General features: G+C 39.5%; 1 protein-coding gene and 1 long non-coding RNA gene across 6 annotated transcripts in view; one reads left to right on the top strand and one right to left on the bottom strand.

Annotated features, from left to right (window-relative positions):
• Positions 1-734: 734 nt before the first annotated feature.
• Positions 735-5,710, bottom strand: LOC120443441. Its single transcript, XR_005615432.1, has 3 exons — positions 5,578-5,710; positions 2,226-2,427; positions 735-2,078 (listed from the first exon to the last, which is right to left on the bottom strand). It is a non-coding gene; the product is annotated as an uncharacterized LOC120443441 (long non-coding RNA).
• A 14,263-nt stretch (positions 5,711-19,973) lies between these two features.
• The window catches only part of ehbp1 (EH domain binding protein 1), a 161,719-nt gene continuing 155,247 nt past the window's right edge, over positions 19,974-26,445 (top strand). For 2 of the 5 annotated variants that reach the window (XM_039621739.1, XM_039621738.1), the window contains exons 1-2: positions 19,976-20,519; positions 21,043-21,519. In XM_039621739.1, coding sequence (XP_039477673.1) covers positions 21,416-21,519 — 104 coding nt within the window. In that variant the 5' untranslated portion in view covers positions 19,976-20,519; positions 21,043-21,415. Of the gene's footprint in view, positions 20,520-21,042; positions 21,520-26,445 lie in introns of all 5 variants that reach the window. The other 3 variants (XM_039621736.1, XM_039621737.1, XM_039621735.1) reach the window with 3 other exon arrangements.

Raw genomic sequence — 26,445 nt, 5'->3', positions numbered from 1 at the left:
GCTCCCCACTGAAAGAAGCAGCGATGCCTTAAAGTTGATCATGAGTAAAAGCTTTTTGTTTGTTTGGGAGGATTAGTAAAATCTGTGCCGGGTGCTGAGCCTTCTGAACATTTAAGCAGCAGCACATTAACATTTATTTCTTTTCACGTCTAAAATCAAAGCTTTTCCAAACAGCTGCATAAGATTAATCTTTATGTTCAAGTGATATAAAATGCATATATGAATATGCATGAACCATCAGAACATGGATAAATATGCTGAACCTCCTGGATATGATTTTGGAGTAAAGCTGAGAAAACATCTCCTAATGCTGGATTTTAAAAGTTTTCTTATCACTGCATCTTTAATTTCCTGTCTGAAACTGTCATTACACTTGATGATTATACACACTTCATTGAGAAAATGCCCTAAATCTGATCCCGTTTCATGTCTGCACACATCATTCCACCTTGTTTTTCCCTTCTGACGTCTTATCGCTCAGTTTCTCAATTTTCTTCTAAATCATAAATTTCCTCATTGAGTTTTGGTTTATTTTCACTTGTTTCTTCTTTATTCCTCCCTTGGACCAAGTGGACCATCACTTTCTCAGCAAGCAGTTCCATTAGTGTTACTGCAAATGGTCTCCTCAGTGTGTAAAACCAAGCAAAAAGTACAGTACGGAGTATCTTCAGCTTCATATGAGAGTCTGTTTGATCCCTGTCAATAAAAGCTGATGTGACTTTTTGGCAGCGTAGTATCTGAAGTGTATTCTCCTCTTTCTCCCTCATCCAAATCTCTGGATCTCGGAGGATCATATTTTAGTGTTTGATTTCAGTTTTACACACTGCAGGCTGGTCTGCTGGCTGTTTCTAAATCCTCTTCCAGCAGAGGAAATTTATGCTGAATTTCACAGCTCAGCTCAGACTTTTCTGATCTGTATCAGGTATGAAAATGTAATCTGTCCTCTGTGATTGCTCTCTCCTGCAGATTTAAAAGAGGCAAAGAGTCCTCACCATCCTTGTTCTAACCACCATGACGAATAATCAAATCCAGCCCACTTGGTGGCTTTTCAGGGTGTGAGAATGACAAGAGATTTGACTTAATTTGGTGGGTTTTTTGCTGTATTTTGTATCAGGAAGCACAGGTACTGTAATACGTCAGCAAGGGATGGTTAGGCCGAGGCGCCATGACGCACAGAAGGTGGACAAATTCAATCACAGCCAGCACAGAGGCCTCTGTAATCAGGATGCAGTGCAGCAAAGAGCCCAAACGTTTGATTAGCGCTTGGGTTGCAGGGCCAATCACAGATGAGGGTTTGCAAATCAGATAAAAGATAAAACTGATAAAACCACACTGGCTAATTCTGGACATGACAGGAAATTCTTCAAAGAGGCTATTAACTCTTCATTTTTCATCCTACAGATGTGGAGGTATCTGAATTTGAGGACGTTTTATAGCTTGGTATGTTTAAAAAAAACGTCATTAGGGCATAAGGGGCGTGGCTACACTTACAGTTGTCATTACCAGACTGTATACACATTCATTCCTCATCAAAGAAAAGCAGTGTTGTTTTCTTGAAAAAGTCTTAGATTAAAGTGGGTGTTTGTGTACATTTTGTGTCAGTCTGTTTCTTAAGTATTTAATCTAATTATTGGGGATGGGTAACCCAGAAGCTTGCCTTTTGCTGAAAGCAATTGTGTGAATTAGTGAAGTCGACAACTCACTAAGTGCACGTTTGGAGCGTTTGAGGCTCTGTGAGATGACAGTGTGAACAAGCGTATAACAGAGTAGAGAGGGAGGAAGAGGAAGCACTCAGAGAGCGAGTTAGCCAACCCAAAACAATGATCCATGTCCATGATGGCAGCTTTGATAGGTACACCAGTTCAACTCTTCATTAACACAATTATGTAATTAGCCAATCACATGGCTCAAATGACAACTCCATGGACATGATTAGGATGAGCTGCTGGAGTCCAAACTGGGGATGAAAAAGTGGGGAAAAAAGTGATTTAGGTGACTTTGAATGGGGCGTGGTTGTTGGTGCTGTATTTCAGAAACTGCTGATCTTCTGAGATTCGTCCCAGACAACCATCTCTGGTCTGAGGAAGAGAAAACATCCAGTGAGCAGCAGTTCACTGGGTGAAAATGTCTTGTTGATGTCTGATGAGAATAGGCAGACTGCTATGAAAAAACAGGAAGGCAACAGTAAATCATTTCAAACTGATTTCTCAGTTCACTGCACTCACATGTACTTTATCCTTGCTTCCTTCTTGTGTATGACCACCATCAATCCTGTGAAATAATGATTTAGGTGTTGGATTTTCGTCTTCCTGTGTGTGTCCTGTCCTTCCTCCTGTGGTGATTGTCACACAACCAGTCCCCACAGAAAGACCAGCAGAGGGCGACTCCTCTGGATGCAGAAACACTTGCAGCCTCTTGCTTTTTCCTCTGTGAGCTCAGCAAACACAATTTTTTTTACTCTAATGAATAAAACATGATGCTGATTTTGGAAATTATGGTAATTATTATCATCATGTGCCTTTTTACACCTCCTATGGACAGAAACGCAAGCAACAGCAGTTCACATCAATAACTGAGGTTGAAAATCTCTTAAACTGAGAGGAATTTCTATTTGGCTTCAATCATTTAGTCACAATAATAAAAAATACTGTGGTTTTCTGTGTTTATTGGGGAACACAGAGTCTCTGCAGGCCTGCCGGGCTGCACAGTTTGACGCAGTGTTTGCTTTATCCTGCATAATGAGAAAAGCCATCTGGTAAGAATGAGAATACAAAATCTTTAAAGAAAAAATCATCTTCCAGACCCTCGTTCCTTATCAGCCGTGAGTGTTTGATTGGAGGGTTTATTGGACAAAACATCTCTATAGTAGCTTTATTCTAACTCATAACATCTGTTTCTATTTGGTCCAGGAGAGCAGATGTGAAATGAGAGCCCCCAGTGACCCAGAGTCGGCAGCCATCTGGTTTAAATTACCTTTACTTCACTTTACACCAGTTAAATAGTTATGAGATTAGCTGATTTACATCAGTTTGTAGCATTTCATGCCTGAGTTACTGTAATTACATGGGATTTAAATTTAAGAGTTGCAGATTTTCTTAACTGCATCTTATTGCAGGTTATGATTGATGGTTTAAAAAAAAGAGAGAATCATAACAGGACATTCTGATCTTAAATATAAGATTTAAAACAAGTCACCGAACCTCTGAATTTGTCCTTAGACTTGACCTATGGCTCATCTATGGCTCAAACACACAAAAACAGGACTAAACCATTACACTGCTAATGATACAAGCAAACTGTGCCTATGATCACATACTTTCAAACGTCTGTCCGACCGAGGGCTCCTAACATGATTTAATGCAGCAGAAAAGCCATAAAACACAATAATAAATAATAATAAAGCAGGCCAGGAATGGCGGCTGCACCTCGGCTCATCTGTTAATGGACGATGAAGAGGCGGCAATATGAGACATTTTACCAGCTGAGATCCTTTAAATGTCTGCAGACCACAGCTGAGTTGCTGTTTTCCAGAAGAGAGGGGTGTAGACATATCTTCTCTGCTTGCTTATGCTGAACTCCAAAAGCCCAGCCCTGGATCAGTTAGTGTTATTACACCTGCAAGCAATGAAGTGGGCAAGCAAGCTCCGCGACACGCTGGAGATCAACTAAAGGAGAATATGAGGCAGCTGCTGGTCTTTCTCTCTTTATCCTCCTCTTTCTTTCTGTCTCATGCAGCTCCTTTTTTTTCCTGCTCGTTTCATTCTTCTGCTTTTTTTTATTTTATTTTAAACCTCATCAAAGGAGATTTTGTAAGCATTAATTCGCTGTTTCTAATATGAGTCTTGCTCCCTCCAGGGCAGTTTAACTGAGGATGCCACACTCAGTGCTATCCAACCTATTCTTCATTCCCTTAAAACTTTTTTTCCACAAACATATAAACACAGAAGCAACATTTTCCATCTCTCCCTACATTCTTTTCCCTTTCAGTCTTTTTTCTCTCTGAATTCTTTGCCTGTTTTTTTGTAGGCACCTTTCCCAAGAGTATTAACTCCTCCACTCTTCTCTCCAGCTTTCAGTATATTTGGACAGCCAGCGAGCAGAAACGCCTGATAATAAACTCCAGAGCAGATCAATTATTCTCTCAGAGTACGAGGAGCTGGACGGAGAGAGCTTTTAGTTCAGCAACGTTTTAGATTTTGCAGATCGTCCACAACAGAGCAGCATTTCATGAGCTGCATTAGCGAGTCAGCCAGGTGCTGCAACTATAAAGAACAAACTGCTGACTGATTATTATTTCAAACTGGCATTCACGCTTTGCTTTAAAGGCTGAGGCTATATGTAAATTACATATTCAAAATATTATGTGTTATGTTGTGTTATGTAGTCAGTGCCAGGATTGATCATTTGTTCACTAAACACGAACTCAGAATCAGTTCAGTTTACTGAGTTCCCAAGCCCGTGATCTCAAAGAACAAAAAAACTTTGTATGCACAACAATATCATCGTGCCACAACTGATTAAAGCTGACCGAGACGGCCTTTAGACATGCTAGAGTGTTGCAAGTTGCAGACTTGTATGAGAGCACCATATCTGATCTGACAGAGGTAACAAGGGTGGGTGGTCCAACCTGCTTCAACAGGACAATTGGCACCTCTATACAGAGGATATCCAGACATTTCCTTGGCCAGCTTTTAATCCCACTATGTCTCCAGCTGAACATGTCTGGATGTGTGCAGGCTGCACTTCTCCAGGAATGGAGAGCAATTCCTGAAAAACAGATCCGGACACTTGTGTAGTCCACGAGCAGTCTGTGACTGCTTGCACTGAGTCACAGTCTGTTCGTGGACAGCACAAGTGTCCGGAGGCCATACCTTATATTAAACATCCTGTATATGCATGTGTTACATTAGTCAGTGAAATCTATTTAAAACATATTTGACTAGTTTACATTGATAACAGTAAGTTTGCTCCTTTCAGTTTAGTCATGTTTAGTTTTTATTAGTTTCAGTGTTCATCTTAGTATTTGTTTTATAATAATATGGAGGTAATTATGGCAACAGACTCATGGTCACGGAGAACAAACCATAGTTAGTTTATTTCAGATAGTTCTTGTCTAAATCTAGTTTTACTCATTATTATTTCAGGTAACTAGAACAGTTTTTCTCTCTGGTCATAGTTTTTACCAAATTAAAATAAACTTGGTGGTGAAAAACTGGATCTGAAAGAAGTGAAAATGAGTGTGTTTACAGAAATAATCACATCAATTTCTGAGTTATTTTTCTTTTCTTTGTGTTTTAAGCAAGTGAACTGAGTATCGTTTTAGTCTGGACTCTTGGTCAGATTAAACAATAATATTATACCTTTATATTTTTTAATTCATGATAGACATTTTGAGAAAATAAATGCCACACAACAGAATCAATTGCAGCCCTGATCCAATAACAAAATAGAAAAACTAAAATCAATCAACTCCGATATGAGACTACGGTAATCAGCAGTTTCATCCCGCCGCGTCAGCAAACTGTCTTTCTCCCAGATTATACTGTTACAGCAATAATAAACGAAGGTATTGTGTACCTGTTAAAAAGCTGCTCCACAGCCTCGTGAAATGTTTGGACATCACTGCCTGCAGATCACCTAACAGTATTAGGAAAACTCAGAATAAAAGAGAAGCATATTAATTTAAAACAAAAACTGTGGGAGGAATTTCTCACAGTGAACTTCTGAACTGAAGCAGCTCTTCCTCATAAAACAGGCAGTCAGGTTTCTCAGCTGTTGCAAAATGAGGCTAAAGGGCATTTTCTCAACTCTGTTTCACTGCGACAAACTGTCACAAGGACACTGACAATTTTGCAGTTGTGTTTGGGAACATGGATGATTTCTACAAAAATCTAAAGCTTTAAAGAGAAAATGTTATTAACAAGGCCATCTGTGTTCCTTCTGTATCTATTATTCCCGTTCAGCCAGCACGTACAGGGTGGTAGACAGCAACATTAAAATTTTAGTCAAATAAAAATGGGAATTGCAACAAAAGTTGATACATTTAATAGTTTGACAAAGACAAGAAACTGAATTCAAAGACAAACTGAGGCGCTTTTCAGCAGGAGGAGTGGCGCTTATATATCTGCAGTATGCTCAGATAAAGGGACCATCATCACAGTGAAACCCAGAGTCAGTTAAACTTGAGAGATATCAATCTGTCCAGTGGGCTGCTAGTTTGCATACTTCTGACCAGACTGTGTGACAGTCTGAGGATTTGCCATACTGGTCATGCTGGATGATTTTGCAAGCATCATAACATCTGCCATGGTGTCTCTTTCAGTCTGTAACGTGTGTTTAGTGTGACGTGTCATCATCCGTGAGGAGAACGTGGTACCGGTCACAGACTTTTCACTTTTCTGCTGTGATGTCTCTCCTTAGTCGGCCTTGTTGGATCATTTCACTCGTGGCTGGACCAGAGAAATTCTAGCCAGCTGGTTGTCATCGGGGCTGATTGTGGTTCAGAGTATTTAAAGAGCTGACCTGGTTTCTCTTCATGCATGCTGTGACTTCTATCAGCCACAATGCTGTCGCAGCCTCTTTTCAGTCTGTACCCTTTGATGTTCTGACTTTCATCCCTTTCCTTCTTCTTGCAATCTTATTTCTCTCTTTTTTGTTTAAAAAAATCTTTATTTATAAATTTTATCTTTGGTTTGCATTCGTCTAAATAGCATTTCATGACCACTGTGTTACACCTTTCCCCACCACCACCCTGGCATTTCTGGAATTTTGTTCTCAATAAGGGCTCTTCATGTCCTCTGTGCCTTCTCTCCCAGTCATCATGGCAAATTTGTTCTTATCCTTCTGTCTACCCATTCTCCCATCTGGGAAAAACCAAGAGGGTGATGCGCGAGAATGCTTCGACCTCTCCTATTCATCTACCGGAAAGAGTCAAAACTTCTGCAAGAACAAAGTCTGTCTTATTTATTCTAATCCAGTTGTCTTAATGAATGTGAAAACCTGTTTCATTTCCTGCTTTCTGTTGTTATTCCATGAGCCAGAGCTTTAACATGAAAGTTCTTGAAATACTACTTAGAACAAATACTGTGAAGACAGGAAATGCTCTTGTGTCTTTAAAAACAGACCATGCATTTCACTTCCTCTTTGCAGTATTTTCTGACAAACCAGCCTGAGGGAGGAAAGAAGAAACGTTAAACCAGTAATATACTGAGCTTGATTCAGCAAGAGAGATGAGAATTCACAGCCACCTGCTCAGAGCTTGACATAAAACAATTTAAACATCTGATTCTCGTGCTTTTTAAGCACCTCTGCTGCTGTGAGTGACTCTCTCAGGGTCTTCAGTGAAAACTCTTCATCAGAGTTTGACCTCTTCATCCCAGCAAACCCTTACTCTGCACTGCCAGAGATACTGGGTAAACTGAGATGGGAGAATAATTACGGGAATGCTGCTGTCTTACAGTAAGCCTTTCATGCTCTGCAAACTGTTTACGTTGAGGAAATGCAAGATAAGTGGCCTTGTGACTGGAAGCAGGCCAGCTCAAATCAGCAGAATATCTACAGAAATCTGGGTGGTGGAAGTGAGGCCGGTAACGCTTCCTCTTCCTTCAGAGCCACACATGAACAGCACGCTCTCCCCCCCTAAAACAGTTACAATCAAAAGCCCTTGAGAGTTAGTGTGTGAATGCATGTGACCCTTCGTCCTCTTGCAACAGAGAGAACGTGTTCTCAGCCGTTTTCTTCAGTCAGTAGCTTAAGACAAAAAACCCCATTAACAAGCACTGAAAGCTCCATAGTGTCAGCCTGCAGGTCTTCACATCTGGATGCCTTAGATTACCCTCTAACAGCTCGTTTTAATGCACAACATTTGGAAACAGTGATTGGGCTGGTACTTATACAAGGCTTTTATACTCTAACTGAGCACTTTTTACCGCAAGCCTCATTCATTCAGTCACACACACACATTCACACAAACCCTTTTTTCTACACCTCAACGGCTTGGCTATCATTCACATACACACTCACACTCCAATGGGATAATTTGGGGTTCAGTATTTTCCCAGAGGAACCGCTGAGGCTCCAATTGGTAGATGAGTAGCTCTAACTCTGATCCCCTAATTTATCAGATTTGTCTGCCCAAAAAATGTGATTACATGTTCTGCTGTAAAAAAGCTTGACCTGCGCTACCACACCGAGTTAATTAATCGGACGACGTCCTACAAACTCTTCTCGCTTCAAAAATGTGACTTAGATGAAGGAAAATCCATTTGAAGTCATACAGAAATTAAAACAGCTAGTTATGGCACATCAGTCAGGTTTAGAAACACTTACATCAAGCATTCGTCTTCTTTAGAAATTTGCCAAAGACCTAATATTTGTGCACACATCTCTTCAACATCTTTCCCTATTCATGCCCTATTCACTGTAATATAAACTAGTATGCTAATTTTGGCTAGTGGAAATCAAGAACATGAACAGCTGACTCCTGATGGTTCAGTCAGCCTAGAATGAAAATAGGAGGGACTGACACCTTCAACATCTTGGCGTCCACTTTTGACCACAGTGTGATTCCACAGTCACAACAGTCACAATCCTACTCAGAGTGACTACAGTCGCTCTCAAGAAGACTCTTTGAGTTTCAGACTGGACTCTGAATGTAAGCGGTTAACCCTCATGTTGTGTTCATTTTGTGTTCCCAGTCAAAAATGACGGTTCTATTAAGACTCATCATAAAAACTATAATAATAGATTTGTTGTGATTTTTTTTATTTAAAAAAAGATTTTCAATTAACTTTTAATACAAAATAGCAACTAAACATGAGGTAATAAATGTATTACAACTTAAAAAATATTTTTATAGTAAGTATATTTCAATGTCATGGCATATATTCATGATTTAGGTGTCTTACGGTATACTGAAATATTTCAAGATTTTATTTTATTTTCCACCATAATTTATTTTCTTAACTCTTAACTTATCCAGTTCAACTGGAGCTTATCCCAGCTGTCATGGAGTCATAGGCGGGATACAACCTGGACTGGTCACCAAGGTAACCAAGGTTTTGGTGCCTTAAGCTAACCAAACATTGAATTAAAAAATAATAATAATAATAATCACCAATTGAAAACAAATGTAGCTGAGAAGAAAACACAAACAGGATAAGAGTTATATCCTCCTAGCTGACAGTCTTACACCTTCCTTCCTGCCTCCTTTTATGCTTACTTTGTCTTTGGAGCATGCAGGACAGTTCACACTCTGCAGCAACTGGTGTGTTCAGGCACCGACGTCAAAGGACAGCTTGTGCATTTCCAAGAGATGCCAGTCGCTTTGACAAAACAATAGCACTTGATGTCCTGGGAATGAAATGAGGGTTGAACGTCTCTACTAAATGTTGCGCCAATGTTACGCCCCGACCTAGAGGTAACCAAGATATAACATATAAAGTGACTCCCCTGTTTTTCCCCCCTGCCAAGGAGGGACAACAGCCACAGCAGGGGTTCAGTCCAAACAGAAATATTTTATTTGTCCACATCATAATGGGCAATCACTCAAAAACAAATATAGATTCCTAGAAACAATGTTATTTCATGATTGTTTTAAACAATTTAAAAACAATTTTGTTTTCTCCAAACCTTAATAAGTGATCCTGAAGTACAGCATATAGGTTGTTTACCTTATGACCTAAAATCTGCAAAGAGGCTCACCCTGCTTGCATATACAAAGAGTTTTTATATTTGTTCTTTAGTAGATATCAACTCACAACCTGCCATTTCTGTGATATGCAGAATACTGAAAGGTCTGCTACGTCTCCTACCAGGACAAAGCCCTAGGATAGACCCAGGACACACTGGAGAGATTATGTCCCTCAGCTGGTTTGGGAACACCTTGGTGTCCGCCCAGATGAGCAGCAGGCGTTGTCTCTGTTTAAACTGCAACCAGAACCTGAATAAACAGGAGAAAATGGATGGACTTCAATTACACTTTATGTTCACAGTTTTTTTACAGCATTACTGACAAAAGCAATGTTTTTAATAAGCTTTCTTTCTTGAATATGCCACCGTGCTGCCAGCAGACCTGTCTATGTGTGTGACTGGTCATAGGAGAACAAATGCCAACTGCCACAAAGAAATCAATATAATGTGAAAACTGACCAGAAAGGGAGAAAAACATAAAAAATTATGGCATGGAGTTGTGATATCTCAGTCTGGAGCAAAGAGACCAACAGAGAAACAAAACTGATCACATTAAAAAGTATAAGTGAAATTACAAGTATTGAATCAGCTCACCTGGGACTTGGAAGAAGGAAATTCAATAAAAGACCCCGAAGAGAAACAATGGCTGTATTGATTTCAGCATATTAAACAAGCTGTGAGGTGTTGATTAATTACTTCTGCCAGTGAACCCCTTAATGACTTCATCCAGTCGCTGCGCTGCTAATTAACAAGTGATTAAAAAGGCAGGCGGAAATGTCTAATCTAGGCCGGTGGTAGAGCTCACAAGGAAGTCATTCTGCACTCAGTGCGCCTGAGCGGGCTTCTCCCCCCCCCCCCAAAAAAAGCCCCAAGACAGTCGTCCAGGGACTAATTTAGCCTTTGTTCAGGTTGTGTGAATGGAAGTGGAGGGCTCTCTTGGGGAGAGTAACTGGAGAGTGACTCGTCTGCTCCACTGTCACTGTTCATTCAGTGAGCTGATACTGGCATGGCACTTGTTCGCTAATGATCTCGCAGCAGTGGGCTGATTCACAGCCCACTTTCTGGGTTGCTCCCTTTTCTGTCCCTTTCTTCTTCTGCAGCAGCAGAGGTTAACAGAACATGGGTGCTGCTGTGCTTTCATACGTCTATATTTGATCCACTTCGCTCACCAGTCTCATGCCCCTAAGTGATTCACAGAGGAAAGTAAATGACTTTCATTTCTTACCAGCAGAAACATGATTAGCAGGGCTGAATTTTTAAGTCTGAAATGCTCCAAATTTACTGCTTAATAAAAGAACATCCTAAAGCTAAAAGAAACAATTGCATTAATCTGTTTGAGCCTCCTGTATGTTGCTTTATGCCTGTACTTTGTACCCCAATAAACAAATGCATGGCAATCATGTGCTTTAAGCTGTTTTTGCCGACTCAGAATGGATTTTTCTCAGTTCTGCTTGTGAATACAAATGAGGGCATTGAACTTCTCAGTGCAGGTCACCGAAATAATTCAGAGCTGCTGCACTCAGCAGATGATGGGATTTCAAAATATGACAGCTTGAGTAAACATTTATTTTGTAGCCATTGTGCAGCACTGCTGTCCACTGTGTCGCCCCGCTCCGTGGACCTCTCACAGTCAGAATAAAATGGCAATGTGATGTATTGGCTTTCGCTATCAGCAGCCAGCAGGCCCTATGTAATCAGCACCATGTTTCTCCAGAGGAGAAGTGATTCTTCAAACTAGAGATCATTGTGCAGTCTGTGCACAGTCCAGGCTCTCCCTGGTTCAGTGTGGGTTTCACACAGATCTGATAAGCGCTCAGATGAGTGTAAATGGGTAATTTGCTGTCGCGGGAACCTCATTGCTCAGCAAAAACAGATTAATTTAATTCTAATTTGAGAGCGTTAGCAAAGCAAGGTGCTTTGACTGAACTGCTGTGACACTGTGACAAAGATGTGATTGAGTTTAATGTGTCCATAAATGAATAGATGCACTGTCTCAGAAGCAGTAATGTGAACATTAAAATGCTATCCACCCTCTGCGCTACTCTTACACTGTTAAACATAATCAACTTGAGACTTTCTATTCATCCCAGGAGTTACTCACTGAAGAAGTATTTTGTAATAACTTGCATTTTAATACGCTTTGTTGCCTTCAGCTCTCATTTTGGCAGCCCACAGACAGCAGACTGAATTGGCATAATTTCATGAGTTACCTTCCCCTTGTGGCTGCATTTTGTTCTCTGATTTCTGTCTCGATGTCAAACGGTACCTTTAAAAAAGATGTTTTTCTTACAGAACAAGCTGTTCTGCTTAAATTCATATCCTAAAGCTAAATATTTGGGGTGTGAAACAGGTTCTTGAACATTTGACTAGTAGCCTCCTTAAATGTGATATTAGGGTTTAAACTGCTCTAAATGCACCATTTTTTTCACTCTAGGATCTGTGTGAGATCATTTAGATGGCATATCCTTTATAAGGTCCTCTCTGGCATTCAAACCTCCTCTTTGCAAGTGATAGCCAATTCGAAGAAACCTGAACTCAAGGTGATGCAGTCCTGTGAAACATTCATTGCACCTTATGATTTTAGCAGCTTGTACAACCACTTTTAGCGGCAATGACATGAAATAATAAATTTCTGTATGACTTTATCATTCTTTCACATTGTTGTGGAGAGATTTGGGCCCACTCCCCTTTAAAGCATTGTTTCAGTTCACTGAGGTTTGTGGGGATTCATTCCTCACGTCTCAGCACAGCATTTCACTCAAGTTGAAGTCTGGACTTTGACTGAGCTTTGCAACAGTTTGATTCTTTTCTTTTTCAGACCTTTTGTTGTAGATGTACTGCTGTGCTTGGAATCATTATCCTGTAGTGTGACCCTGTTTTGGCCAAGCTTCAGCTGCCAGACAGATGGCCTCACATTTGACTCTAACATTATGAAACATATCAAACATTCCTACCATGGGACATTATTCCCGAAGTCTTGTGGTTTGTTCAGATTCAAGTGCTAACTCAGGCCTGTCGTTGGAGCTCTTGGGGTTTTTTCAGTTTCTCCGAGCTTTGCGCAGTTTGACATTGGAGTGAATCTACTGCAGGAAAGATTGTAGCACTGTGTTAACACACACTTGATCCAGACCAACAAACTACTAAAACTTCTGCCATTATAGAGGTGGTCATGCTTTCTGATGAACAACAAACCAAGTGCATTTGATTAGCAGCACCTGGCTGCTACTTACCATCCTAATTCTTATGGAAGCAGAAAGGGTGTACGTAGTTTTTCAAAACCTCTAGTGTAGCTTTTACATAGAAATTATTGTCTCAATGAATGAATTAACTTGTCTCCTAAACATCAGAAAGAGTAAAATAAGGACATCAGTATTTCCTGGAGTCAAATATAACATTGTATTTTGTCCAGTTAATAGTTAAACACCTCCCATAATTCTGTTATGGGATTTAACCCAGTTGTGGCTTTTGATAGCTGCGGTCCAAAAGGGGAAACTGCCACGCCCTTCTTCCAGCTGCGTCTCCAGTCATGCATCTGAAAACATAGAGGCTTCCTGTAACTGAGCACCAGATACAGATCAGACACTCTGCCATGAGTCAGGATGGCACAGTTTCTCTCAGATTTCTATCTAGCATTGCAAGCACATCACACACATCTCCACAGGGAGAGAAGACCAGATCATGGAAAGAGGAAAAATGGTGGTTCAGGTTGCCTTGGCAAACTTACACACAGTTATATTTATATTTGCTTTTCCAGATTTCCTTGACTGATGAAAGATATAGGATGCATTCCCAACTCATCACAATTCCAAATTACATAGAGGCATCGTATTGGTGACTGACAAGCTCTGAGTTTAAAACGGTATGAGTTTAGAAAACAAGCCTGATGTTTTTACATATTGCTGTTATTGCCAGAAACAAATCTCATGTAAAGAAAAGGCTTAACAAATTCTGAAAGGAGCTAAGCTCTGCATTTTCTGAGAAATACAGCTAAAAAGGGATGATATTCAGTTCTCCAGTAGAAATCAGTAATCTTAAAGCCCAGCAATCACGCTAGATTTAAACTCTTAAAACAACCTTTTTTACTCAGTTTAATCTGAGGTGTGACATACCTGAAAAACCATGCACTGAAACAGTTTGACTACATTCTGAAAATACTGAAAACAGTAGAATAGTCCAAGATGTCTTAAAAAATAGTGAAATTTCAACATGAACGACTTCTCTAAAGCCACCATATCATCCATACTTTTTCACTAGTGTCAGATTGTGTTTGACTAGACAACGTGAAAAAGAATAACAGTGTGTTTCCTTGCATTCAAAGTGGAATAATTTCACTTTTTTGGCTCGTGATGAATGTTTGATACATGGGACAACAAAGCACAAGTGTAGATCTGTATAAGATATCCTATATGTGAAAGGTAAAAATAGCCACCCTGGTTTGTGGTACCATCCCCGTCTTGGTGTTTAGAATACGGACATGTCAAGCAAACCAGACACTGCACGCTCTAAAACATATCCAGCTCAATAGGCTCTTTATGGATGACTGTAATCTACAGAATGAACATAATGCTGTAAGACTAAGTCTACAAATGACCAGTTGAAACCATAAACGCACTGGGAAAGTCCGAGGTGAGAAATTGAGTAAATATTGCATCATTTTTGAAATTTCTATACAATCCGACTTTTTTTTGCAACCAGAGGAGTCGCCCCCTGCTGGCCTCTGAAGCATGTTTAACCAGACACCAGTTCAGTTCTCCGAAAATTAAAGAATACCAGACACGTTTTATACTTTCACTTTATGACATAAAATCTGATCTATTTGGTTTACCATACTGGTTAGAGAACTAACCCCTTTATGGCCTTTTTAACATCTACAGACTCTTAATGCTGTTTATCAGCCAATCATCTCTAAGAAGCTGTGCATTAATGTGAAATAAATAGATGCCTGTAAGCCCCCCCCCCCCCCCCCTCCCCCAACCCTGAATGGCACCGTTAAAACATTCACACATTACTAAAACACAAAGGCTCCAGCTTCTGTCTTCTTCTTCCTCCACTAAGCTGTCAACAGTGACACTTTTGGCTATCTGTGCTCCACTGAAGTGGTTCAGACTCACTTGGCTTAGTATCTAAAGGACTCTGCTTTGTTAACAGGTCTTTTCAAGTGGTCTAACACAGAAAGTCAGAGACTCTGCTCTTGAAGAGCCGACTTACACCCTGGAGAACGTGTTTTTGTTGGCTCTCCACAGAGGGGGAACAGAGCGAGTAGGTGGACGGGTGATCGAGAAATAGAAAGAGAAGTTAGGTGTGAAACTTACACTCTTCCTGCACGGTTGGCTGAAGAAAGAACCACTGCTGGCACAACCAACACAGAGCCCACAATAACAAAAAAAGCTCTGCTACTACTGATTAGACTCCATGTGTGGAAAAAAGGCTTACAAAGACAGAGCTACAAAGATATAGGCTGTGGTGAGAGGCAAAGCATGAGGAGCAAAACAAACATACAAATCAAGGGTCGTATAACCGCACAAGCAACAGTTTTCAATTTCAATAAATCTGGTTGTAATTAATTACTTAGTGATCAGACTTCCTGCTGATATCTCACTTTAGTTTGAATTCATAATTTCCTCTGGCTATAATCTATAAACAGATTATATTTATGGCCAAATGGGGCAAATCTCAGTTGGGGGTATGCCACTTTGCTCTCTCGCTCCTTCCCTTTGTGTTTTTTAGGCTGAGAAAAATGTATTTGCACATAAAACGATCCAAGCATTAGAGATGCTATAGTCATTTAAAAAATGAAATAGTGTTCACTGTGTAATTTTGAGTATTTTTTCAAAACAATTAAGCGATTAAAACAGCATAAAATGGAAAATGAAAATCATTATTTGGCATCAGGGGAAGCAAATTAGCATTTCTTTGCTTTCAGGAAGAACTTAGATGTTTGCCTCTGTCTCTCACTGTCGTCCCTTTCTTTCAGCAGGCCTGCCGTCCCCTGTGTTATTTATGAAATGAGGCCTTGGCTGACATGCGGGCAGACACACAAAGCGTCGTTTAGCACCGAGTCATTTGTCACATCAGAGCATTCCTTGACACATGCAGGGAGGCTCCCTGTAATCTGTCAGAGTCAAATGTAAAGAGGCGACACAGAGCAGCAGGATCAGCAGACGCCCTGCTGTCAAATCGGCTCTGACCCTAAACCCCACATTGTTCTCAGTTAGCAAATTCTTGTCTGAATGAAAGCTGAGCCAAAATACTGTTTTGCATCATGTTGGGAAAAGACGCGAAGGCTTTTATGTCAAGATTATAGGAAAAGCAAAAGGTAAGCTCGATTTAAGATCACCAAACTAACAACAAAAATAGGAAAAGAAACTAATAATATACTATCTAACGACAAGGAGGAAGAGAGAAGACAAGAAACATTAACCACAGCTGAAAAGGCAAAAGTAAAGCAGGACAGAAAAACAGAACAAAACACATGAGGGATCTGTTTTCTACTGAGTGAAGTGACCCGGAGGTATCTGCTGGTCTGCAGCAGGCTGAATCCTCTAAACACTAAGGAAAGGTGAGTTACATCTTTTATGACCTACTTTACCAGAGGATCCACTGAACCATCCTTTATGAAAGGAAAAGAGATCAAATCATTCCACAGTTCAAAGTGACGCACTGTCTTAAAAAAAAGCAGTTAATGTTGCATTTTCTAGTTCCTGCCATAACCTGCAGATATTTTTAAACGCACAGGTGAACTGTGAATGTTATGGTGCTCTGATAAAATCTGCTTCTCATGAGGCTGTTTGCCTTGTTTGAAGAACCAAGAGTAACACGAAAATTAAGAAATTAAGATCATGAACGCCATTAAAATGAAGGGTTAACTCTAACAAGTCAGTCTTTCTTTTTGTTTACAGACTTCTGTCTTTATTATGATTGTATTACAAAAACATTTTTTAAGAAACCACCTTTACAATACATAAAATGTCTACCTGGAAAAAATTTTTGTTTGACCTTTTTTTTAACTGTAAAAACAAAATATAGCTAGTACTTAAGGGCCAACTTAAGCTTCCTTCCTCCTTCAAGCTTGTTCTCTTTTAGGTGTCCGCTTGTCCTAAGCGGGCTTTCTGATGATCACTGTGCTTCTGCTAATGTCACCTGTCTCTCTGTTCCTTTGAAAATTTATTTGCTCTCAACTTTGTAGGCTCATTCCGAGATGGTCCATCCCTAGAGAAAGGAATTGTGAAATTATTCACCTGAATGTCTGCCCTCCCTTGTCTTTTGCCTCCTGGAAAAATCTGGCCAGTCACTCCCATTTCAGACCAATTCAGTTCAAACATTAGACGCTTCAGAACTTACCAGCAACATGGATCAACCTCCTTCTCCTTTCTGACACAAGTTGTCTCCTGTGTTAAGACCCTGAATTCCCCAGTTGCTAATAAATAAACCTTTTAAACTGGATGCTTAAGATTTAAGAAGGATGTTGTAGTTTCAGCACAGCAGGCATAATCCACTGTCATGTTATTAAAGAGGTTAGAGTAAACAGAATCTGATTTTCTGCACACCATTCTGCCTTGACCGCAAGACATTTCCCATCAAATTCAGGTAAAGTGAGTAGGAAAGACACAGAGACTATCACTGAAGGACACGAAAGGCACACGGTGAAAATAACTATAGGAGGAACAGGAAACTAAAGAAAACCAAAGGAACTGTGATGTTTTATAACATACTGCATACTACATAACATAGCCTAATCCAGAGAGGCTTATATTTCCCAAATTGGAAAACAGTTGTTGTGCTCAGATTTTTAAACAATACTGCATATTATCATAAACAGGTATTTAGAGTTTGAGCAATGTGTTGTCACAGGAAAAATTATTTTTCAGGTTTTACGAGCGGAAAAATGAAGGTCCACTAAAAACTGCAGCACCATCGGCACTGAGCAAGAAGTTGTTGGATTCAAAGCGACCAGCTTGTTGGTACCTTTCTGTGTGGAGTTTGCATGTTTTCCTGTGTAAGCGTGGGTTCTCTGAGTAATCTGGCTTTTTTCCACACTCTGAACACATGCATGCAGTTAGGTTCGTTGGTTAAGTGTAAGAAAATCGATTGGCTCTTTGATGCATATTTATCAATAAACTGTTTAACACAAATACAGTTACACTAGCTTTCTATCTATAAGGTATGGAGTCAAACTTTTACTATTCAACCAGCTCCAGAGAGAAAAATAGAAAAATAAAGAGCACCACCATCCTACATGCGTCTCATAACCCGGAGCAACATCTAAAAGGATAAGATATCAATTTCCTGTTATTATACCCATATCTTTTCTGAGATTTATTTAATCTGCCTCATATTGGATTTCCCTCAGCAGTGCTGGCCTCCTTCCTTCTGCTTCTCCTGCTCTGCATTTACAGGTCTGTGGTTAACAGGGGCGTGTGAAGGATGTGCGTGTATGTGTATGTGTGTGTGTGTGCGTAGATGAGGGTTTATTGATTTCTGATGGGCAGTGGGTGTTTTATTTCCTCTTAACATGTGAAAGACAACTCCTGCTCCAGAAAATGGAGGTCTCATCTTCATTAGTACAAACCTGAGGGTGAGGCTCTGCTGTAGATCCAGGCTTTCAAGCAGGGATGTGTCCACTAGGGGAGGGGAAATACGACTGCTCCCTCTGGTGCTACCCACCACCACTGATGTTGGATGAGAACGTTAATGGGACCTTTTTTGTACAAAGTAGTACAAAGTAGTGTGGTTTTAATGTAGCTGCACCCTATTTATGTCCTTTTTAAGCTGATTTCTGTTTCTGCTCTGTTTTTTTGTATATTTTAGATACAAAAGCTGTAATTTATCAACTAATATCGGCACCCCCACTGAATTGAAAACCCTACATCACAACTTAACTTAAAGAATTCATTGTACTTTATTATTCCAACAGAGCACTTTGCTCTCAGACAGCAGGTTTTTTTTGTGGTTCCTAGAGTTTGGAAAAGTAGAATGGGAGGCAGAGCCATCAGGCTCCTGTCCTGTGGAACCAGCTCACAGTTTTCAGGATATTTCAGATTAGAAATAAATCTTCCCAGCAGCATATAAGATACTAACCTGTTGCAATATTATCATGTTAATTAATAATCATGATCCAGTAAAATATATGACTTTGCATAATGAGAACAGGCCCAAGAAAATACATACAGACAAAAGATGCATATATGTAGACTACATTTTATATGTTACTTACTTCATAAAGGGACAAAATACTTGTTTCCCCACTTTGCAAAAAGCTATTTTTATGTGTATAGCTGAAACCCACTAAAAAAGGAGGAACGTGTTACTGTATACTGGATTTAAATGCCACATCGTTTGGCAAACTGCAGATATTTGACTTGCCAGATGCTTGATGGTGACTTGAGGAGGTTTGGGGACAGCAGCAGCAAACCCTTATCTACCATCCTATGAAGGATTAAGGGATGTGTTTGATGGATGTAGGATTTAACAGGGGCGATAACAACAGCAACAACAACCTAGAAATGCCTCATGAATCAGTAAACAGGCACAAAAATGCCACCAATGGCTGATGTCTGGAGGCGTTTCTCCAGCCTTCAGTCATCCAAGCGGCAGAGCAAATGATGGAGAGGAGAGGATCAGTGAAGTTAGCCGGAACCGAGACAGGAAGTAGGGGCATCAACCTTCAAAATAAAACACATCTTGCGCAAAAACTTGATAAGCAAGTTTGAGGAATAGCTTATAATGATATCATCAAAATATTACTGAAGAAATATTGTGGGTATAACTGTATTTTTAACCCTTATTCTATATTTTATTTTTTGTCTTGTTTTGATTTTATTTGTCTGTAATTATCTTTTAAACTTTTTTTTTTTTTTAATTCAATTTCTTTTCAGTCAATACAGTTTAGAGGCAGGATTACATAAGTTTACTCTTCGTCATACTCTTTTTCCAGTATGTAAACTGATCGGTATAGTGTTGTTGATGGCAGTTCAGTATCCATTTTCTTGTTTACCTGTTTACAATGCTCTTTTGTTACTTATTTGTTTTTTTTATTTTTATTTTACATGTCTAAAATCAATCAAAAAGTTTAGTTTGAATTTTATGCACTATTCGTTTTAATCTTTTTAAATGCTCATATTGTAAGGGATACTTGTCGGGGGGGGAATTGAAAATCAGATCAGCTTTTGCACTAAAAAAGACTTGATTCACAGCCAAGTGAACACCCTAGTCTATAATTTTTCGACTTTTTTAACCTCTATCTTATTGTCTTATTTTATTTTACTTTTTATATAATAATGATAATAATAATAACATGTTTATTTATTCCTATTATAATTTAGTCTCCTTGGCTTGTAATAATGATTGATTAATAGATTCACTGAAGAGTTATCCTTGTTCTTTCAGTTATCCTGAAAATGCAGCTTCCCCTAACGGAAACCTTTTTGGACCTCGCCTAACTTTATGCACTTTTCAGATAAACAGATCAGTCAAAGTATCAGTAACTATCAGACTACTTAGCTGAGGGGATCCCTGCCAAGGGTCGGTTCACTTTGCTTCAATTTAGCTGCGGGACAGCCGTGAACAAACGCCGGTTTTTGAGTTCCGGGGGTTGCGCTTACCTGAGGAGCAGAGTGGCAGGCAACGGTTTCCGCTCGTGCCGTGTTGTGATGGCTAGCCGTGGTCGCTAGCAGGGCTAGCTAGCTGTATGACTGGCGTTGCTGCAACATTGAGAAAGCGGCAGTTAGCCAGTAAGCAGGCTACACTCACTCGTCTGTTTTTTTGTTCTCTTTTTAAGACAGTTCGCCATCTCTGCTGATAACACATTATGCGCTGGGTGCTGTTGTAAGGTGAGTGTCACACAGCCTCAGGAGTTTCACATGTAAAGTCGTTAGCCTGGAAGCTGAATCATCCCGGTTAGCGGTGGACAGCGGCGCAGACTACTCCCTGGATTCCCGAGGAATTCCACTAATTTGTCCGTGTTTAAAACGTGTTTAGCGGGGTCTCACTTTCAGGTGGTGCCTGTTGTTGCAGCTTTTGTTAACTGTGTGATTGAAAGGGCTTGTTTTAGTCTAATGTCAGTGCTTCTCTTTCATTATTTCATTGCAGAAATTCACATTTTATTATCAAACATGCTAGCAAATAGCCCCCCTCCGACACGCCGTGTTGGCAGCATTAAGTGTTGCTGCATTCTCATACATGAACAAAGTGCTCTGCAGATAAACTGTCTTGTTGTAACATCTGCAGAGCTTAAGCCAGTGATAACGGAGCAGCTGCTTTACGTAAATTGCATCTCTATAACGTTTAGTATACTCCGGGCTTTTCTGTGTTTCTCTACCGACTGTGTCTTTTTTTCCCCCATTTCTTTTGCAGGAAGAACAGCAGATGGAAAAATGATATTTATACCCAGTGGATTACTCATCACGCCTTTTGAAATTGTGGAGTGCTTTTCTCCTTAGCATCATGCGTTTCTACAAATCAAGCCTAGTCTCCTGCTGCAGAGATTTCACCTCCTTGCGTTTGGATTTATCCGCCAGTTTTTAAAGACGGTCCTTATCTTCTTCTTCTTAGTGTTGTTCTTGTTATTATTTTTTTAAAAGTGCTTCCGGTAAAACATTAACTATGTGTCTATGCGGGTTGGATATGCTCAGATAAACACAAGCGTGAAGTCGTGCGAAGGGAAGCCCAAAGAAGGAAGTCCAGGACGGGATAGGCACGCAGAAACTACCCCGCGTCCCAAAGAAACATGGCCTCGGTGTGGAAGAGACTGCAACGTGTGGGGAAGCATGCGTCTAAATTCCAGTTCGTGGCTTCCTATCAGGAACTAATGGTGGAATGCACTAAGAAATGGTGAGTTTTTAGCGACCACATTGCTGTCATTGAAGCCTAGTGAAAAGTGTGTGTGTGTGTGTGTGTGTGTGTGTGTGTGTGTGTGTGTTGGAATGCCGATCTTGTTCCTGGTGGCCATAATTCACACACACACACACACTCACAGTCTCCTTGGTGTACAGGCATGTCTGTATGCAGGGAGGAGCCCGGCTGGCTTGTAAAATGTTTCTTTTTTTCTTGTGTATCGATGTGGATTTGGTGCAGTAGAGAGATTTCACTTCAACCAGATGTGCTGGCTTCACTCCCCTTCTCTTCCTCCGCTCACTCCTCTGTTGATATTCTTGAGCAAACCGCTAGCAGCTCTAGGGATGCTTTTGGGAATCTCAGCTTGACCTCCAACCTCACCATATATACAAATTATTAATATAACTAGTTAAGTCTCATTCACAGGAAAAATCTAATGGTTAATGTAAACAGTCACATAAATAGGTCTGTGAAGGTTCTCAGTCATCCAGGTCATCGTAGTCAAAGGAGTTTGCAAAGAAAAGCGTCTGGACTTCTTTGAGTTGCTTGAACTGAAGAAGCTTCTCGGATGAGAGGTGAAACGTCTTCAAGCAACTCAAAGAAGTCCAGACGCTTTTCTTTGCAAACTCCTTTGACAGTCACATAAATACAACTCAAAAACAGTCTAAGTTGATGAACTCAGCATCCAGATCATATACTAAGAAAAAAATGTTGTGTGTCAGATGAAGTGTACATCTGACACACAACAGTCTGACACACTGCAGTCTTTAAAAGGGGACCTTTTAAAAGTGACTTAAACTCTTGATTATGGTTTTTACACATGTATGTACAGAGATGAGAGGGAACCAGCCCAAGCCGAAAACCAAGCAAATAGCTAGGAAAGTCTGCAGACATACAGAGTGATGTACATGATTTCCACAGCGAGTGATAAAACATTTAGCTGCTTGTCAGAGGCATTATTAATTAGCAGATCACAGTACTCTGATAAAGGTTTAACAAAAGTAGCAGAAATCAAGTGTTTACTCCTATTTGAGAAAGAAACAAGATAAGTTAAGATTTAGTCTGGACTCCAGTATTAGGTGTTTTAAATGCCAAGCTCTGATCTAGACCATTTGAGTTTCAGCCCTTTGTGCTGTTTTTGCTTTTTAGGATGATGAGGTGCTTTTGCCATTAACAGATGCCAACGAGAAGTCATTAATTACAGACTTTCTTAAAATTACATGCACTGCTTTTCCTTTTGTGAAGTTGCCAGCTTTAGTGCACAGGAGTCAAAATTGTGTTTGAACAGTAAAGATTTAAAATGATATTAATTGGTAGTGTAAATTTATAAATTTACATGTAAAGACAAGAGACATCTCATACTATCAATGTTCTTAATAGATCACTCATTACATGAGAAGAATAATTTAACCAGAAGTAATACTTTCTGTTGTGTGTCAGCTTTTAAATGGTACCTTTTGAGGTGTGTCCTTCACAAGCCTTGGCTTATAGGGCTTGTTTTTTGTTTATACACTTAGATATGTACATTTTCACTTGTGTGTAATCATACTGGCATCACCACAGCAAGAATGCTGGTTATTGAATTAATAATTAGACTGTTTTGCAGGCAGGTCCTTGCCCTCCTGGCTTTAAAACCATACTAAGACATCCATACCCTTAAGTGACACGAAACTCATCCCTGCTTCTTTTAGTCAGATGTGCACGCTGTTAGAAATATGACAAAAATGATCTGCACACTCACATACTCTCCAATAGTAACATACATGCAGTGTTTTTAATCAGTTAGTATTGTTTAGTTTTAGTTTAGCAACCCGTGTTGTGGTTGTATGCCAGAAATATTTGAATTTATGAAAGAGGTGGACGAGCTGTGCTTTTAGATGTGGAGATGAAGTGGAGAGATAGGTAGATACGTGCTACAGTTATGCCTGCAGCTGTGTGCCCTGTAACGAGGGAAAAGCTTGGGCTTGTAAGGTAAAGATGTAGCCTGCAGACACAGATTCTCAAGTAGCGTGCCGTAGGCGTGACTAACACAGCCCCACAGAGCTTCGACCTGGGACAGATGTTAACGTGTTGGAGAAAGGAATGACAAAAATGTACCTCTCTTCCCAGAGCAAAGGGTGGGTGGGCTCAGCTCAGTGTCAGTAGTACACTTTGTTTTGCAGTCTTGAGAGGCGCTTTCATGTTATGAAATGCCAGAAATGTGTATACAGAGCCATTTGTTGTTATATAATACAGTTCCTATCTATAGTTAATCAGCACTACAGTGATTTATTGATCCTTAGAGATCAAGTGCTTTTGCATTTTGCTCAAAGCTGTTAAGATAAGTTGAACCAACATTCCTGTGTTACAGCAGCCAAAATTGTAGACACAATCTGTAACCAAACTGCTTAAACAAAGCACAAAAACTCAATAAAACATAATATGACAAAGGAAAGGAAAATAAAAATTGCCCTGAAAAGGGGCTACATTTCTATATAAAAGCTACTTTTGGCTGCTGTTTGGCACATTAAGAAGCTCCACGTCTTTTGATTTGGCATATTTACATCAGACACTCTTCCTGATGAAAGCCCAAATAGATTTGTTTTTGTGTGCCCCAAAGAGGTTTTAAACCTGCCCAAACAGAAAATCCCCCTTCCAATACTGTAATAAAATCATAAATATGTTTGGGGGGTTTTTTCAACCAGCTTCTTTCTTGTATTTGTGTATAGGCATATGAAACGTTATTGTGTGTCAGATGCACCAGTTTTTGTCAAATTAGTGTATCAGCCCATAGTTCTTTTTAATTTTCGTAATCAATAACAGGAAGAAAGAGGCTGAATGCTTATTTTGTGTCAGTACTCCTGCATGTGCCTGTATGTACACATGTGGGTGATTTGTGCTTCGTGTGAAATGTAAAAGCATTTAAAATATTCAAACGCTCAGTAGAGTAATTTCTATGATCTTGATAACTGGACTTCAAATAGTCACTTCAAGGATGTTTTCCTTCGTGTTGAACTCCTTTGCCTCAGGCTACTTGCTGCTTCTTGTCATATGATCTTTGGTTGAGCTTGAATGATCTTCGAATTTTATCCAGAATACATGTTTTAACTGAAAGTTTGTACACATTTTCCATTGTGACAAGTTTTTATATAATTGAGTGTACTTCTATTGTCTGATTTATTTATTTATTTTTAAATTTTTGTATTTTTTTTTTGAAGTGTTTATAAACAAGTTTCTCTTTGAGTGGAGTTTAACTTCCTCAGGCATAAACCACATTTTTTGTTTATTAAAATATCAGTAAATACCAGTGATATGAACCAAAAAGCACATAGGAAGAATGTGGACGTGTGATATAGGAATGGTCTTCGTGAGTAATTTATTAGTTGTCTAAGTCTTTATTCCTTGAAAGTCTAGGAGTAACCTTTGACTGTCTTTTTTGAACTGTGCCGTTTCTGTCATATTTCAGGCCTGCTTGTAGAACAAAATGACTAGGTTTGCATCAAAAGTTGATGAGGGTGGGGTCTGCCTATGCAGCTATCATTTTTGTTGCTGTTTTTATTCACACTGATTGATACTGAGGTGCCAAAACCCCAGTTAAACAGGTGGGAAAAATAAACTAAAAGTCAGGCAGCATTCAGAAACTTGTCAAAACTAAGTGTAATGTAATGGAGTTTCATTTAAAAATTGTATATGTGTGTATATAGGAGCCATTTGACAGAATTAATAGTCATATCATTTAAATGTGGTTGAAATGTACCGAAGGTCAGATTAGTTTGTGGAGTTCAGTCTCTGCTACCCAGATCTTGCAGTAGAGTTCTTCTTAAATAGGTTGGAAAAACATTATTTACTTAAATCACTCATATGCTTAAATTTTAGTGTCTATTCACTAATTTCATGTATTATTATGTTTTCATGTTTTGAGAATTGTGTAAGAGTTTAGGGCATCTGAGGATATTGATTCTCTTGTCACGTGTTTTTATCATCCACTCAACTAGTCATACTGATATGTCTGCTTTTTTTCCCTCTACAAAGGCAGCAGGTGAGGTCACAGTCTGCTTAAAAACAGCTTTAGCTGCCTAAAGATATAATCTGTTTATTTGCACACTGAACATTTTATTATTTTTACTGGTTTACCCACCATCAGATGGGGGAAGGAAGTAAAGCCATAATGCCTCACCAGACTACATTGACAGAAACAGTAATTTAACCTTTCATAACATGGGAGGAGTTCAAGTATTGCTGCCTTGAATTTTTATAAAGTTTATTGTCTTATTGACTTTGGTTATTTAGCATATTAGTTTGCATCCAGAGTAACATATTAAAACACAAAAATCACACAAAGTGTAGAGAAATATCTGTTTTCTGTGAAAGACAGATTTTTTGTGAGAGTCTGGGTACCTTCTTTCTTACTGTGGCTCCCAAATCCTGCAGACTTACAAACTGTCGACTCTTACATGTAGTTTTAGTATTTGGTTCACAAATGCCTTCAATGAGTTATTCCTGATTGTTGGACAGGTGTTGTCTCCTTTCTTGCTGAAGGAGAATATGGAAAGTGAGCTTTTGAGGTACATTGAGAAAGGGATATAAATTCTAAATGTCTTCTGAAATCATGTCGTTAAGTTCTAAAGCATCAATCTATTACACAGCCCTAATTTGTCGTCTGCTTTTGTCAGTTGAATTGGTGATACAGCCTGTGAAAAAGTGTTCTCTCTACCTGTTAAAACCAACTACATCAATCATTTTACACTTTTGGATCATTTTCTGTGTGGGAAAGTTTGCTGAACATTCATTTAATTTTTCATCATGCTAATGTAAGCAGAAATGTGTTGGATGGAGTTTTCTTTCCTGTTGTTATATTTTTTTAAAGTGATTTCAAGCCTTTATCTGTGCCCTTGTTGCTCTATCTGATTGATCGCTGGAGCTCAGGAAGTTAGAACATCACTC

The sequence above is a fragment of the Oreochromis aureus genome, linkage group 13 (genome assembly GCF_013358895.1).
Source record: "Oreochromis aureus strain Israel breed Guangdong linkage group 13, ZZ_aureus, whole genome shotgun sequence".
Taxonomy (NCBI): domain Eukaryota; kingdom Metazoa; phylum Chordata; class Actinopteri; order Cichliformes; family Cichlidae; genus Oreochromis; species Oreochromis aureus.
The sequence above is the reverse complement of the archived record's forward strand: the minus strand, read 5'-3'. Positions and strand labels throughout refer to the sequence as shown.